The 16,127-nt window shown below is 48.0% G+C and overlaps 6 protein-coding genes across 6 annotated transcripts; 2 read left to right on the top strand and 4 right to left on the bottom strand.

Annotated features, from left to right (window-relative positions):
* Positions 1–2,449: 2,449 nt before the first annotated feature.
* On the top strand, positions 2,450–4,122 carry ATNIH1004_002813 (Zn(II)2Cys6 transcription factor; the record flags this gene model as incomplete). The annotated part of the gene is made up of 2 exons (XM_033567498.1): positions 2,450–3,247; positions 3,295–4,122. 2 exons carry the CDS (start codon positions 2,450–2,452, stop codon positions 4,120–4,122), a joined length of 1,626 nt encoding a protein of 541 aa, XP_033429493.1.
* A 109-nt stretch (positions 4,123–4,231) lies between these two features.
* On the bottom strand, positions 4,232–7,179 carry ATNIH1004_002812 (uncharacterized protein; the record flags this gene model as incomplete). The annotated part of the gene is made up of 7 exons (XM_033567497.1): positions 4,232–4,456; positions 4,599–5,112; positions 5,162–5,192; positions 5,404–5,512; positions 5,760–6,171; positions 6,238–6,629; positions 6,778–7,179. 7 exons carry the CDS (start codon positions 7,177–7,179, stop codon positions 4,232–4,234), a joined length of 2,085 nt encoding a protein of 694 aa, XP_033429492.1.
* Positions 7,180–7,447: 268 nt separating this feature from the next.
* On the bottom strand, positions 7,448–8,269 carry ATNIH1004_002811 (type 1 glutamine amidotransferase; the record flags this gene model as incomplete). The annotated part of the gene is made up of 3 exons (XM_033567496.1): positions 7,448–7,729; positions 7,793–8,016; positions 8,065–8,269. The coding sequence occupies 3 exons, from the start codon at positions 8,267–8,269 to the stop codon at positions 7,448–7,450; spliced, it is 711 nt and encodes a 236-aa protein (XP_033429491.1).
* Positions 8,270–10,379: 2,110 nt separating this feature from the next.
* On the bottom strand, positions 10,380–12,256 carry ATNIH1004_002810 (putative phthalate transporter; the record flags this gene model as incomplete). The annotated part of the gene is made up of 8 exons (XM_033567495.1): positions 10,380–10,503; positions 10,552–11,013; positions 11,066–11,283; positions 11,332–11,466; positions 11,526–11,573; positions 11,747–11,875; positions 11,935–11,974; positions 12,036–12,256. 8 exons carry the CDS (start codon positions 12,254–12,256, stop codon positions 10,380–10,382), a joined length of 1,377 nt encoding a protein of 458 aa, XP_033429490.1.
* A 2,455-nt stretch (positions 12,257–14,711) lies between these two features.
* On the top strand, positions 14,712–15,025 carry ATNIH1004_002809 (uncharacterized protein; the record flags this gene model as incomplete). The annotated part of the gene is made up of 2 exons (XM_033567494.1): positions 14,712–14,960; positions 15,023–15,025. The coding sequence occupies 2 exons, from the start codon at positions 14,712–14,714 to the stop codon at positions 15,023–15,025; spliced, it is 252 nt and encodes an 83-aa protein (XP_033429489.1).
* Positions 15,026–15,229: 204 nt separating this feature from the next.
* ATNIH1004_002808 (putative MFS transporter) lies at positions 15,230–15,823 on the bottom strand (the record flags this gene model as incomplete). The annotated part of the gene is made up of 4 exons (XM_033567493.1): positions 15,230–15,346; positions 15,403–15,455; positions 15,525–15,563; positions 15,631–15,823. 4 exons carry the CDS (start codon positions 15,821–15,823, stop codon positions 15,230–15,232), a joined length of 402 nt encoding a protein of 133 aa, XP_033429488.1.
* Positions 15,824–16,127: the final 304 nt, after the last annotated feature.

Here is a 16,127-nt window from a genome sequence, read left to right as displayed (position 1 = left end):
CACTAGGCGAGGCTACACTTAAGAGACAGTGACGTGCCACCACTATCAACTTCATCTCCAGATTTGCCGTTGTCATCAGATACGGATTGTGATCTATAATAATCGCTAGGAATTTTGGCTTCTCCCGGAAGCAGTGTGACACATGAAACGAGGAAACCCAAACTAGTTAGTCACTGCTATTTAACAAAACTATGGTGGGCTTTAGTGTAACGACCGGCGCAGGGACGGTTTGCGTTGACGGTTTGTAGCGTTGGTTTGCAATGTCGGCTTCCGACGCTCATGGTTTGTTCTATCTACTATGTCTGGTCGAAGGGAGCGATGGAGCGTGGTAGTATATGAGGATATCTACCCCATTGCTCACCTCCATCCTCTTCCTTTCCTCTCCGTGCTTTAGTATTCTCGTTGCTAGCACCGAATAGAGTTGATTTGGTCCCATTTCCATCTCTGTTTCGTAGGTCATAACATAAGATAGGCTATGTACAAAAAGGAATCGTTGAAGAAGGAAAGAAGGAAGAGGAAAAGAACAGATAAACAATAAGCAGGAAGGTCACGTGATGTAGGTCATCGAGGGCCAATGGGGTCAACAGGGCCCGGCAATAGGAGCAATAGGTGGCCAGGACACATCACGAACCTGTCAACAATTAACTAAGTTACACAACATTGGACCTTCTCTCCTTCTTTTCTAAATTGTTTGCATTTGCACACACTTTTGATGGTATGATGGGTGAATTGCTTCAAGTAATTTAAGGTGTTGAAATTGGGAGGGGTGGAACATTCGTTTTGTATAGCATGCTCGCTTGTGAATATGTTAACCGTTTATGGTAATATTGATTATTCAGCACCTTACTCAGGGGTCAAATGTTATGGGTGATACGACATCATCGGATCGGTTTTATTTCTCATATTTAGTTAGCTTACACTCTTCCTTTATTTACATCGCCTTATAAAACGCGACGTTTTGGTAGCTTTAGTTAAATCAGAGACCTAATTATGTTGAGGATCGATACTTACGGATACGCGTATTTTAATGTCGACAGGACCATAGGCCTCAGAAGTTTCAAAACTCCAGAGTACATGTTCGGCTCGCTTACCGAATACGTTAGTAAACTCTGGAGTTAGGTAAATAAATAATAGTCTAAGGACATCCTCCTTCCGGATTATGGACCAAAGTGAACAGGAGATCCTAATAGCACAGATTTAGGAAAGCCCCAGGGTGGCTACTACTAGTGATGGTGGCTAATCTAAAAAAAAAAAAAAAGAAAAGAAAAGAAAAGAAAAGTTAAATCCAAAGCCACCCACCCATATTAAAACATTATCTTAGTTATAGACAGGAGCAAGCGAGCGAACTCCGCCACAATCTCGAATTCTCGATGTAAATTGTAGTTCTGGGTTGGCGTTCAAGGAGATGGTTCTTCTCTTTACAACGATCGCCAGCATCTGTGGATTATTAGCTAAAATCCAAGCTCAAGTCCATCGGGCATGGGCTGCTTACATCCAGAATTTTAATAATAGTATCCTTACTAAGTCTATACCTAACTTCTACCTTGTACACCAGATACCAGCACTTCCAGAATGTCTCCAGCGAGCCCTTGTACTTTATTCCCGCTGCTAATTGCATTGCTAGAAAAAAGGGGTCTTGAGAAAAAAGACTGTCTCCTCCGAGTCGGAAAGCTAGTAAAATTATCTAACAGGGTTATACTTACCATCGCAGTAGAATCTATCAGCACTAGCGTTAAGGTTAAAAGGCAACTGTTTCTCACCGATCCCAGTAATTCCGTGTCTTATCCAACATATCCTGGGTCCTCGGACTTTAGCTCTGTCAGAGACGTGTAACATCGAGACACTTAGCCCTTTAAATATAGTACTTCGCAGGAAGCTCCCGTCCCTCCTCGTATCGAAGAGTTATCGTCAGAACCATTATCTAAGTCATCGTTGCTTTCCGGCTCGGACGCTCTGTCCACGGAGTCGTGTCTAGCATTGTTTAAAAAGACGTCCGGCAGGTCGGCAGTCTGGTCGCTATTATTTTAAATGCAGTCGGTCAGGAGCGCCGCATGACAGGTAAAGGTGGGAGATGAGAAAAATATGAAATGTGAAAACGATCAAGCAGGAGGATAGGTAGAGCGTCTCCAGTTGTGTTAGGATGGACAGGCTTTATTTATTTTTAATACTATTAATGCCGATTAAAAAGCTTATGAATTCATCATGGTCATAAATCATGACTACAAAAATGCTGCCTAATAGATTGTTAGCGATAAGTTAGCTATAATTTATTTCATGATACATATTTATTTTGCGGGGAACCCTGAAAGGGGTTCTTGTTCTTGCCTGCCGGCACGTGGAGTCGCCCAATGACTCGTTCCCCTGATTAGCCACCGCCTTTCCCCCATCTTATCGACGAACTAACTAGTATCTTCCTATCGCCTCGCCATCTTCCTGATTTCCATCCAAAATGCCTCCTGTCAGACGGCAGCGGACGGAGCCCATTGTTCGGGTGAGGACCGGGTGTCTAACCTGCAGACGTCGCAAGAAAAAGTGCGATGAAGACAGACCGGCCTGCCGCGGTTGTGTGCGGAATAAACTCACCTGTCTGTGGCCGTCCAATCTACTACTATCCCAGCATGCATCATCAGCATCATCAATGGCACCTGATACGATGGCCCAACAAGACACTCAAAGTCAGCGAGCGAGCCCCGGATGTGACAGCGTAGGTCGTGAATCACTTGGTTCGCTTGATTCTCCCACGTCTCCCCCATCTCCTGCCCAACAGTCTAGCACTTCGGACTCTGCCGAGCCCTCCTCCTTGGCAAATGAAGAGCACGCCCTTCTACAACCGATAGCCCTGGGGAGCGCTAGCGTAGAGCCCAATACTCCTGTCATGACTGTGGGTGATGTGGTGCCTCGAAATCTGTCAATGCTTCCAGGCTATGGCCAAGAATCCTTCCAGCTACTAAGCCACTACCTGGCGACTACCGCCGATTGCATGGCTAATGGATCAACGCCCGTCAATCCATTCTTGGTCCAAATCGTCCCGCTGGCTTTTACGAGTGATCTTCTGCTCCAGCTAGTATTAACGCAAAGTGCCGCCCATCGTGCATTCCGGGGCCGGAACGAAACCGATCAAGTCGCTCAGACCCACTACACAAAAGCGTTGCAATTATTTCGCAGGGGAGTAAGCGAGTTTATCGACGGTAAAGAGTCAAATCCATTGATGCTCACTGTTGGAGCCCTTGTGATGTGCTTTACAGAGGTTTGTCTCGCGTGGTATTTGACTCCACCAAGCTGACCATATTCAAGACCGCTAAAGGGGATATGAATGGCACGATATTCGACCATCTTTCTGCAGCCAACACGCTTCTCACCCGCCTACTTTCTCTCAGCGATGCAGCTGTACCAAAAGAACTGAAAGACTTTGTCATCGAATACTATACCTACACAGCGGCCGTGAGCATGATATCTATCGATGCCAGAGTCAGCCCACAGCTGCTATTAAATTTCGAATTAGAGCAACGTGCACGATCATTGTTAGATTCAGAGTATGTTGGAAACTTGTGTGGATGCTGGTTAGAGCTGTTACTTCTGATCCCCTGCATCTTCGACTTGGGGAGACAGTGGATGATGTATGACGGACAACCCTCGATGCCCACTGCCGATGAAATTGCCATGTTTGGCTCACTACAGGCCCAGATCCTACAGTGGTCGCCTTATACATCTGTTACCCCGGAAGTATTTTTAGCTGGTCGCATCTTCCAGCAAGCCATGCTACTTTATCTATACACAGCGTTGGGCTGTTTCTCGCGCACAGCGAATGGCATGCACCAAGGGCTGGTTCAGACTGCCGTTGCTGAAGGCATGTCGTATTTGAGTCAGCTTTCTGCAACAGTTCGCATTAACTCCGGTCTTTGTTGGCCTATCGCTGTGATTGGGTCTTGTCTGACTCATACCCAGCAGCAGGAGGAGTTACGAAGCCGATTAAATACGATGGTTAGGAGGTTTGGTCTAGGGAATATGCAGCGAACTTTACTTTTGCTGGAGCATATGTGGTTAGTGCCTCTCGACGAAGCTGGACCGTGGAACATATGCCGAGCGATGCAACAACATCAAATCTGGATCTCATTTGCATAATGAGTGATTAAAATCATGGCTTCTAGTCATACAGCAAGTCATCATTCATGTCCCTCCTGCCTGCGGAACCTGACGAGGCCACATCCAAGAGAAACCGGCCCGAAAATATCTATTGGCCGAGGTTCTTGGGGGCCTCAGTTGCGGGGCCCTCGGGGGTCACGTAGGCCTTGGTCAGCCCACCGTCGACAACAAAATCAGCGGCATTGACAAAGCTACTCTCATCGCTGGCCAGGAAGATTACAGCATGGGCCTGTTCAATCGCCTCGCCAAAACGACCGGTGGGGAAATGAACCTCACGGCGAAAACGCTTCTCCTTGTCGTCTCCGAGCCAATCCTGCAATAAAGGCGTACTACATTGGTCAGCGTGAGTGCTCATTGAGAGGGGCGAGCTGCAACCTACTTGAGGGGAGCTGGGCACAGAGAATTGAACCGGAAGCCTATCACCGTTAGCAACGACCCCTGCCGATACGATGCACAGACATACCCTCTCGCGCATGTACAATCGCCAGTTCTCGTGTCATGGCCAAAACGGCACCCTTGCTTGCAGTATAGGCCAATTGTGGGGTTGCGGCACCCACCAGGGCGACCATGCTAGCAGTGTTGATGATACTCCCCTTCTTCTTGCCGTGTTTCCGTAAGCTCTTCACTGCATGCTTCGATCCGTACCACACACCCTTGACATTGATATTCATTGTCAAATCCCAGATATTCTCAGGTGTTTCCTCCGAATCGCCATCCTTGGGGTGCATAATCCCAGCGTTATTGAACATCACATCTAACCCACCCCAGGCGTCCAAGTGTGCAACGGCCGCCTCCACCTCTGCCTCCTTAGACACATCAACTACGCGAATCTCCACCTTGCCATCACGCTGCGGAACCACTTCGTTCACTTTCGCAAGGGCCTTTTCGAGGCCGGGAGTACTGATATCGGTCATGAGGACGGAGGCGCCTTCGCGCAGCATGAGGATGGTCGTTTCCAGGCCAATGCCTCTGTTGCTGTTAGAGATGATAGCATTTGCAATTGTAAAAAAGAACATACCCAGCTGCGCCGGTGACAATGGCATTCTTTCCTGCGAGTCTTCCAACCATGGTGTAAGTGGGTATATTCGTGTCTGTGTTGATGTAAATAATAGTTCTACAAAGATTGATACAAGGAATTGACTACGCAACCGGAGTACCGATTCTTATAGCTTCATTCCTATCCACATGATCATACCCCTAACCGCGCAGTGGGGATAAACAGAGACGACCACCGCGTGAGTTGTGATTCTTATTACCTACGAAGAACGCGACCCGATCCACCACCGGTGATAAGCATCGGATACGATAAGATAGGCCCCCGCGGTCCGGGAGCGCGCGCGGAGCACCGATTCCGGAGAAAAGCCGAACACTATTACTAATTTTAAGCAATTTGAAAATAATATCGTAAATTTGATTCCATTGAGAGAGTACATGTCTAAACCTGAGCCTCCTTAATATGAAAACTCTTCAACTTATAAAACGCATCAAACGCATGCGGTCCCAATGTACACCCCAATCCTGAATTCTTCCATCCAACCCACGCCAAATCCTACCCAAATTAGCATGCAGAAAGAAGATGGGGAAGATGGGGAATACGGGGTAGATGGATAGCTTACCGGACTAGGATAGTCACACCGATTAATATACACCGTCCCCGCCTCGATCCTCTCAATCAATGTCTCCCCGGCAGCAATATCCTTTGTCCAGACACTCGCAGTCAAGCCGTAGTCGCTATCATTCATCAGTGCAATCGCCTCGTCATCCGACCCGACCTTCATGACGGGAATCACAGGACCAAAGGTCTCTTCGCGCATCGTCTGCATCTCATGTGATACGTTCACCAGGAGTCGCGGCGCGACGTAGTTCCCTTCTGCGGGGGGAGAAGTAAACGTGGGATTTGCGGGAGTTGCGTCGATAGCGCCCTTGGATAACGCGTCGGTGATGTGTGCGTTGATGGTTCTCACGGCTTGTGGGGAGATAACGGGGCCGACATTGGTGGTTGGGTCTACTGGTGTGCCGAGTTTGTATCTGTATATTTTGAGCGGTTAGATTTGTTGGATGGAAATAGTGAGTGGGTGAGTGGATGACACATACGATTCCAGTTCCTTCTGAACGGCAGTGACAAACACATCGTGCACGTCCGCATGCACGTAGACACGCTCGATCGAGCAACAGCTCTGCCCGGAGTTAAACACCGCGCCATCGACAACCTGCGCCGCGACGTAGGATATGTCTGCGTCGGAACGCACGTATGTCGCGTCATTCCCGCCGAGTTCCAGGTTGACGGGAACGACTCGTCGCGCTGTGGCTTCGCGGAGACGAAGACCTCCCGCCGTGGAGCCAGTGAAGGAGACGAGGCTGATCTGTGGGAGAGCGACGATCTGGTCTAGCGTGTCTGGAGAACCGCAGTGGATGAGCTGGAAGACATTGGGTGGGAGACCGGCCTGGGTGAAGATGGACTGGAGACGCTCGCCGACCAGAGGTGTCTGGGGAGATGGTCTGAGGAGGACAGCGTTTCCTGCCAGAAGGGCCGGGACGAGGGTGTTGATTGTGATCAGATAGGGGTACTACATGTGTGAGCTGTATTCCTTCTACCAGAAACACACAATAAAAAAAAATTTAATGGAGACTTACATTCCACGCCGTCGAAATAAAAGCAACCCCCACAGGCTCCTTTTTCAAGAACCGTCTGAACCCATTCTCCGGCTGACCGGGGAGATTCTTCAAGCTGTCATCAACAATGTCAAGCAGGTACTCGGCGCGTTTGCGCATGGTGTCGATTTCCTTGGTGCTGTAGGAAATGGGACGACCCATTTGGGTCGTCAGCTCCTGCGCGAGGGTCTCTTTGTCTGCGTCAATCAGGTTCAGTGCCTTGACGATAATTGCCTTTCTCTCAGGCAGCGGGATCTGTTTGTATGATTTAAAGGCATCTTGTGCGGCGATGGCCAGCTGGCGGGCTTCGTCTGGGGAGGTTCCCGGGTGCTCGAAGATGACCTTGTTGGTGGAGGGGGAGATGGTGCAGATTTTGTTGGACATGTTGTATTGTGCGGAGTGTTGTTCGAGTTGGTAGTGTTAGGATGGCGTTGTCTTCAGTAGAAACCAGTATGTTATAAGTAGTCGAGAAGAAAATGATGTAGATACTGGTAGAGTGGGAGCGCGCTCTGATAAGGTGGGTATGGCACATGCGCGGTAAGAGGTGGATCTACAACTGCCATGCTGATGATGGGATGCACTCTCTAGCCACTGAATGCACAAAGTAATCTGAATCAATATGTATATTCTATTCTAAAATAATAGGTTACTATCAAAGCAACTTCCAAATTGCCTCCACGACTAGCAATCCATCATGTGGTAGCCCAGCTCGGGATAGGCCACTATGGAATAGCTCGCCATTAAAGATCCCCTGATTATGTCTAGCCTCTAGTAACTGCTTAATGAAAAACTCGTCGTACTCCGGATGGCCTTGGACGGTCAGGATACGTCGAGGCATATAGAATCCATGGATTTTGCAGAGAGCAGTTGACCCCAGATTGACGCATCCATGGGGGACCTCGTACACGATATCTCGGTGCATTTGATGTAGGGACTATGATGATAGTTCGACGCATTAGTATCTTCGACTCAAATAGATAGGTCAATCAAGACTTACCAAGCTGTCCTTGGAAAACAGCTCCCTCCCTGCATCGGTCAGAGTGATCTGCTCAACTGCCACCTCCCAGCTCGCATCATTTCGTCCCACACGAGCACCCAACGCGCGTGCCACAATCTGATGTCCGAAGCAGATTCCAATGATGGGTTTTTGCTGTTGATGCACCTTTCGAACATAGTTGGTTAGTTCCACTATCCACGGGGCATCGGAAAATGAATCGTGCTCTATGCATTCCGTCAGCAACGTCCAATCGGGATATCTGGGAAACATACTGCTTCCTGTCAAAAGGAGGGCATCGTATTCTTCTGCAGCAGGATAGACTGGATTGTCCACCACGTTCCATTTGGTGACATGGAGGGATTCCTGTTTGGGAAGAGCAGCGGATAGAAGCCGTTCAAAGATATCCGCATACGTCCCGTAGCGATCCTTCACCGGATCTATGGGAGTATCGCACTCGAGAACTGCAATTCGTGTCATGACTGCGAGATGTGTAGTGACACAGAACTGTATCCTTCTGGTCCTTCTACATGGTCTGAGGCATCGAGGGCTTATCATCTATCACCTTATCGATAAGCGCGGTCCCAGCGCGGTCCCAGTCACTGACTACCTGGGGTACCTCGGCATCGTGGATTGAAAGTGCTGCTTCCTGGAAGAAGGCTGATGCTGTATTAGAATGTAAATAATATACTAATCAAAACAATATGTAATTACACCCCTCCGGTCATACTGTCAATTACGTCGGTAGCGAGCGCGGATCAGTCCAATCTCATTGCTTCGTCAGGAAACCGCTCATATTTCGCACCATCAAAGGATCCGCCATAGTGAAGTAAATCTACATACCGCATCTTCGACTGCACTCTGGCAAGAACAGCAAAGTGGAATCGCGCTTTGCGCTGAATTGATCGCAAGTTCAATCAACCCCGCATTAGTCCATAGGGTTAGCTGGAGTTGATTATCTGTCATTCTAATATACGAAACATATGTACTACTATGGCACCTGCGAGTCTTCCTTCGCAATTGCCAAGGCATACATCAGGCGGCTTTGTGCCATCAGTCCAGCATTTATTGCCAAGATTCTCCTTTACTTGGTATCTCACAGAATCACTGGTTACTGTGTGAAGCATGCGAGGATGATCGGAATGACATTGTGTCAATATATCAGAAGATTTGCCTGTGCTATCTTGAACCAGGCCTTTAGTAATCCAGTGGAATTTCATTGATACATTGTCTTTGTCGGTAACAGGGATGCAAGCATTAATTTGCGAGCTTCTGCCATGATGTTAGTCAATATAAAGACAAATGAAGATGAGTGTAACTTACAGCTCCAGGCTCCCTGTTGTATGATACCCCTCCTGTTCAGCGCCTGCTAAATATAGAAATGGAATTAGATGCCCATGAAGGTGGGACACCAGATGCAGGATCTCTTTTGCGACCCTGTAGTGTAAAAGCAAAGTATTTGGCAGTCTGTTCAGTTGCCTTAGAAGGCTCCCAATGGGCGAGGACATGCTATCATGATTCTCGAGCAGCCATATCCATGTCCTCTACCAGAACGTCTGATGTCTTGGCATAGTGACCTCTGTGATAGAGATCCTTTATATTTGTATTGAGACAAACAATATTATTCGACCGCTTAAAATCATATGAAATATTAAACCCAGTGGTTTCCAAGGGAGTATTTGTTCTAGGCGGTCAGATAGTAATATTTTATATCCACATAAAGTAATTTGGAAGAACGATAAAAAGCAAGAATAAGGGAATTGAGAAAGACAAAGGAAGAGGTAGAGAAGGTAGGAGAAGAATTACAAGTTTTGTGAATATGTGTTAAATATAAATCATACAAATAAGACATATCAAAACACTACATAAGAGATATTAAAAGGGTTAGAGAAAGTAATAAAGAATGCATACAATAAATACTGTATACCTGAACAATAGCAATCCAGTATCAGTATTGTGCCTCATCAATATACAATTATTGACATGCAGTTTATATGTCGTAAGACAAGACACGATCACTGAAAACAACCAGGAATGTCATCTTTGCCAGTAATATATAACAAGAGTAAGATATCTAGTTAAATTCCTCATCATTTCTCCCCTCTATATATAATGCCTGATTTCTGCTTCCCTGGAAGATCTCGAAGGTGCTTTCGCATGTATGATCTAGCTAGTGGACGTCTCGCCAACGAGCATCTCCACGGAGGTCGGGTGGGTAGTTACTCTTCCTGAGTTCCCGCGGACTCATGTTACTACACATGCGGTTGGGTTGTTTCTCGGTATGCGTTGGATACTCCAGAGTAAGACGGACTCGGATATACGGCCACTAGGTTGGGTTTTTCCTCGAGGGTTGTTGCGAAGGACGAAGGTCGTGGTTGATGCGGAGGGTAGAAAGGAGGGGAGGCATTGGAAGGAACGACTTGAGTATGGGAAGAGGGGTAATCAGGGAGGGATTTTGTCTATCTCTCGCTATCTGTTTGGGTAATTGGTTGGATTGGGGGGGAACACGTATTGAAGTTGACGGATGTGAACCCGGAATAATAAGGATGGTTGAATATAAGAGTTGACTAAGATCTATATCATATGCTGACTAGAGCGTATATCGGAATTCAGGATCCCCTTCAATCACCCGTTTTCCCTCATTGGCTTGCTTGTTCGAGTACCGAAACCACAGGCTCAGGCTTGCCACAATCACCATCATCAATATATTACATCTGATACGTCTTAGTATCTGATCATATAGATGTAGGGACAATACTCACGCAATAGTCGTCCACACGCCCGGTCGGTAATTCGGCGCATCCTGAGATCGGAAAACCAGACTGCTCACGATCCCTCCAATCCCCCCGAATCCCACGAGGGTCGCGCTGGATAATGCCCGCGTCCACTGCCCGCGCACATTGTTGGCTTGGTAGGCCATCACGGCCGGAATGTTCGAGTTGGATCCCATCACGCTGAAGAACACCCCGACGTATCGTGCAGCATTGCCCTCAGCAAACCCCATGATCGGTAGCCCGATGATGCAGAGACAGGCGTTGAAAACGACGATGGCCCCTCGCAAGCGGTACCGATCGCCCACCCAGGCTGTCCCGTACATGACGATCCCGGCCGCAGCGTATGGTGGTGCAATAAGGCACTGTGCAGCGCCCACCTTGTATCCCATGCCCTTTTCCAGGATGATCGGAAGGAAATACGCGATGGCGTAGGTCACCGTTGTCGTGCAGCTGCAGTGTGTTAATCAACGGGGTTAGTCACAGAATCCCTGGATAGTCTTACAAGAAAATCATCGCGAATCCCCAGATCTTCAAATCGAGTGCAGGTGAAAGGAACCGTTTGAGACTAAACGGCTCCTCGTTGGCGTCCGACCTGTCCCGGTTGATACGTCGCACAATGAATGCGCTTTCCTTCTTGCTGAGGAACCTCCATGATTTGTGTGCCCTGTCTGGGAAGTCGACTAGGAAGATAAGGGCCAAAACGCCGATCAGAGCGGTAATCTATTATCATCAGTATCGTGGCCCTGATCCTCGTGACAATTCACGTACCACGCCCTCCATGATAAAAATCCATCTCCAGCCCTCGAGGCCTTGGAGTCCACCCATCTGCATCAGTCCAAATGCAAGAATACCGGCGAAGGCGGAGGCAACACAGCCAATAAGATAAAAGACCGAGAAGCGTTTCTGAACGTCAACTAGCTGGGTCAGCTCAGCGCGGCACAGATATACATCGGCCGACTTACAGCGAGTGTACCAACTTGACAAGAGGTACACACATCCGGGAAAATATCCTATCACATTGCGTTGAGATTATGGTGATTGTCAAACAAGTGTGCAATTTACCTGCTTCTAGTACACCGAGGAGAACGCGGCATGCAACCATATGTTGCCAATTCTTGGTGAACCCCATTCCCTGCAAATCTGTCAGGCAAATCCACTTCGAATTTAGATCGAGGCCACTTACAACCAGAATCGCTCCCCAGAGTACGACAATGGTACCCAGGAAGAAAGTAGGACCCACCTTCCGGGTGATTATTGTCATAGGGGGCTGGAATATAACGTAGGGGACGAAGAATATAAGCACGATAACAGACTGTGACCGGCTCACGTTAGCATAGCTTCTTGCTGTTTTCTAAAGATTGCGACACTCACGTAGCGCTGACCAACATATAATCCCAGGTCCTTGGTCATTCTATGTCCTGTTAACCATCATCTCGACTACGTGACGACAGCGTTACGCAAGAGTTGCTTACCCTGCCACAGCGGCCATACTGAGATTGGTTCTGTCCATGAGCGAGACACAGTATGCTAAACCAGTCATTGTCACCAGACGTCGATCAACGCGGTGAATAATCTTCCGCTGCTCAGCGTAGGAGTATTCTTCATCGCAATCGACATCGTTCAGGACAAGCTGGTTGACGTCCTCAATTTTTTCAATGCTAGGCGCGGCCTTTTCGCTATTCGAGCGTGACATGGCTGAGTCTCTGTGTAGAAGGCAACTCGATGTCGCACAGCAAAATAAATTGACTCAAGAAGGATGAAAAAGAAAGATTAAGCGCATTGTGACGGGCCAGAGCATCCTTTATATGTCCCGACTACCGTTGTTGCACCATACCACTGGACAACAACACTCAGAATCCAGAATCCATCTCGAAACTGGGGTACCCCTCCATTCTAGATATCGGAATGCCAGAATGGAGAGAATTGATTCGCCAAACATGCTGCAAATAAATGCCGATAAGCGTCAGAGTTCACCATAGCCGGCTTGGTACGACCAACTACCTCGGTCATTAACACTGGACAACAGAACAAAGGCGCCAGTTCCCTTGCGAGAAGCTGCCACTCCGCCAACCTTTCACAAGCATTGACAATTGTGGGGTTGAGAAGGATGCGGGGAGATAGGACACGACCAGACTGACATCAAGACTTGCCCCTTGGTAGCTTGGCAGATGGGCTGTCATTCGCCAACCGCCGGTCTTGCTCAGCTCGGAGATAATACAAGGTTAATAGTATGGAATTCGCCGTCGTGTGTGGATGAGGCGTCGAGACATGGCGTCGCCCCGGAACGTGACCTGGATTCTCGGAGGGCCCCTGCGACTTTCCTCTCCCGGTTCCCCCCGTGCCATGGATTGTAAATCTTGACTGGAAATTTAGATTTTCTTTGCCTCTTGTACACTTCCGTAAGTTCTCAATAGCCAAGCATGTTTTCCTCCTTATCTTAGCCAATGGTATTACCACTAATTCTGGGATGTCAATCGGGATCTATTCATCCTTTTCATCCCGATCCAACACATAATGATTCTAGATCCTACCAAGTGCTATGCTACGACGTCGGCCTCAATCCCGGCAATTTTGTTTTGACTAGCTGAGTGGTTTAAACTTTTGAGCCTGTTGAATCAGATCTTCGGCTGATAGGGGACAGTGCTGTCGTCAGTGGAACTGGCTCGGACGTCTGACTCTGGGCATTTGCCTATAAAAAATTAACTATCCTTGGATCAGCTGTGGGTCTGCTCTTCCAAGTCTGACATTCCAGTCCCCCGCAATTACTCCGTACTCTTAGTCCAATTTCCCCACAATACCCCCGGATCCACCAATTGCCCAATTGTCCTTGCCATCTACCATCTGCACTCCGTATCAGATCCCAGTGTTATGACAAGTGGCCCAACAGGTAATGCAGTTATCGATGTCATTACGTCGCTATAGCGCTTCGTGAAAGCTTGACATTGGCTGGTCTTCCGTAGATATCTTTTCTCTTAGTGTATATCTCAATTCGGTCTTATGGACACGCTTACTCTGCATTCTTCGTATCTCGCGACACAGGCCGCCTTGTGGCGTTTGTTCATGCGATTTCAACCTGCATGGATCACCCATTTCTTCGGCTTTCTCCATTCCCATCTATGGAGTGTATCTTGACAGCAAAAGGCGTGGAACTAGATCGATTCAGCTGGATTTGGTATGTGACAATCCCTGACTCTCTGAGTCAATAGTTGAGCTGAACCGAGTTTACGTGGTTTTGGTTTAACAGACATCATGAATTCAAAAGCCGGCAAGGGGTTCTATTTTGTCCCATATCAGCAAGAAAATTTACATATAAACGGTCAGCCGCTGTTTACAGCAATGCGGGTCATTAATCAAAGATCTATCATCAACCAATATTTGCTGCTCCTCCTCACTCTCCGCACGCTTGCTCTCTCTGGCTCATTTTCCCGCAAATACACATTAGCCGCCAACACTGTCTCCACTACAAACCCTGACCCCGCCAGAAAAATATTGATCGGAATGGGGTTGTCTTGGAGTAGGCCGTGAGTCAGTGAATCTAGGCCATACTGCGAAAAGCTAACCAGGCCATACACGCAAATGATCGTTTCATAGACGCGATCAGAAGTTGCAAAATCCAAAGGCCTTCATGGTATAGTTCCTGAGTCACTTTTAGTGACCATTTCAACTCGGAAGGCTCTTGGTACTTACGACATCGCCGATTAATATAAGCGCCGACGAAGTACAAACGGCGCGATGGTCATGTTGCCGGCCCATACCGCTGGCACGGAATTCAGAACTCGATAACTGTCGTGGAGAGAACCATGGTTGCAAGCATAGCTGGAACGCTAAGACGATCAAGTATCAGTCCAATGAAGGATGTGGATATGATACTGCCTTCAGAGAGTGCAAAATCAAAAAAAAAAAAAAAAAAATTTTAAATATAAAATAAAAATAAAAAAAAGTCGTTGATCTTCTCGGTCTGCAGTTCCAAATCCAGCATATACGCATACTGGGATCTAATAGTGGCGATGAAGTAGTTCATCCGCAACATCTGCAATACCGCCATGTGATCAAGCTAAACCAAGGAGTTGTCATCTGCTTCCGCGCAGGCTGTCCATGAAGAATACCCAGCCTGCGTTTACAATGTGGCGCACTTCTTGCTGCTGCCGATGGTTTCGCCCATCTACGTCCCCCAGGACGTTGTTGATTTTGCATATCTTGATCCGACGGTGCTCTGCTCGTTCACTGCGGACACGCCGAAGCTCGGAATCACTCTCAATTTCGTCGTCCGAGTCCTGCACGTCGCGAGCGGCATCTTCGGCCTTCTAGATTTTGGCATGGAGAAGACGCGAGCTCTGATACTCGTGAGTTGGCATGAGCGTGCGGAGGGAAGTGAAAACCAACGTAGGGACTGCCAGGTAGGCTAAGTGAAAATATTTTGGGGCAAAACGTCTGATTATTGATTTCATATAGAATACAGTAGAATATGGAAATGGCGGCCGAAGCACCAAATGCACCGGTGATAGGGGCGACAACTGGACCCCGTGCCTTTACAAGGCATTGACGATCTGAAACGAGGGGACGAAGATGAACGTCGTCCCTCCCAGAGCCAGGAAGAAATTACCAACGATGTAGCCATCAAACACTGGCCACGAGAAGGAAGCAACCATTAGCAATCTCCTAGCAACTAATGCAAAACGGCCTGCAAGCCGCAGACGCGAGAGCCAAAGTGGCACAGGATGGTCGCGGCCGAGAGGGCCCGTACATTAGTTGTGATGGAGTCGATCGTGAAAACAGATTCAACCTGAGCAACCGTTAGCGCAAGCATTCAGTAGGAATATAAGGTAGGCGGCGGGTGACCAATTTCAGATCCTGCCGGTAGCACTTCTCCACGTCACATCGCAACTTGTCTTCTATACATAGGTTGTTAACGGTACACACCTTCTTCTACTAGGATGGTTTAATGCTGCGAAACCAAATACGGTCCCCGAGGCCCAGCAAGCCAGAACCGTAACGACTACCTGGACTGTGTACACTTAATAAGATGCTTTGCGGGGATATAAGGAATCCTGAAGGCAAACGACCAACCGAATCGTTTTATATTTGAGACCTTGTACGCTGCTGTTGCATTCTTATCTTCCGCCTCTGGATGGGTTTGAGGGAACATATCGTAGCTGATCTTGCGCTGGAAGGGAGAAAGGGACCCCAAGTGAGTGGCAGCCCCCGCAGGGAGCTCCAGGTCATACGGTTCTTCTTGCCTGCCAAGTTTCCAGCTCGCCATGTCACAACAGGTCAATCAGGCTATCATGCTGCAGACTACCAGAGAACGAATAGTCCACAGGGACTGTAGATATATGGCCTAGGATGTTATTATAGCTGTAGAATGTTCCTGTAGGTGCTTCCGCTAATAAGTTATCACTATGTCTGCATAAATGATAGGTCTTTCTCCAGCTCTTGAGTCCTTGTGCCTTGGGGTAGGTTCTAGAATATCATGTTTGGTGATGGTACTTTCTTCCACGCCTCTACGCAAGATCCCCACCTTGTCAGACCAGTCTTAGATTTACAGAATCACATACAAACCTACA

This window comes from Aspergillus tanneri (genome assembly GCF_003426965.1).
Source record: "Aspergillus tanneri strain NIH1004 chromosome Unknown AapTan_1_pilon_pilon_pilon, whole genome shotgun sequence".
In the NCBI taxonomy this organism is placed as follows: domain Eukaryota; kingdom Fungi; phylum Ascomycota; class Eurotiomycetes; order Eurotiales; family Aspergillaceae; genus Aspergillus; species Aspergillus tanneri.
Note: the sequence above shows the minus strand (reverse complement) of the source record. Positions and strands in the feature narration are given on the sequence as shown.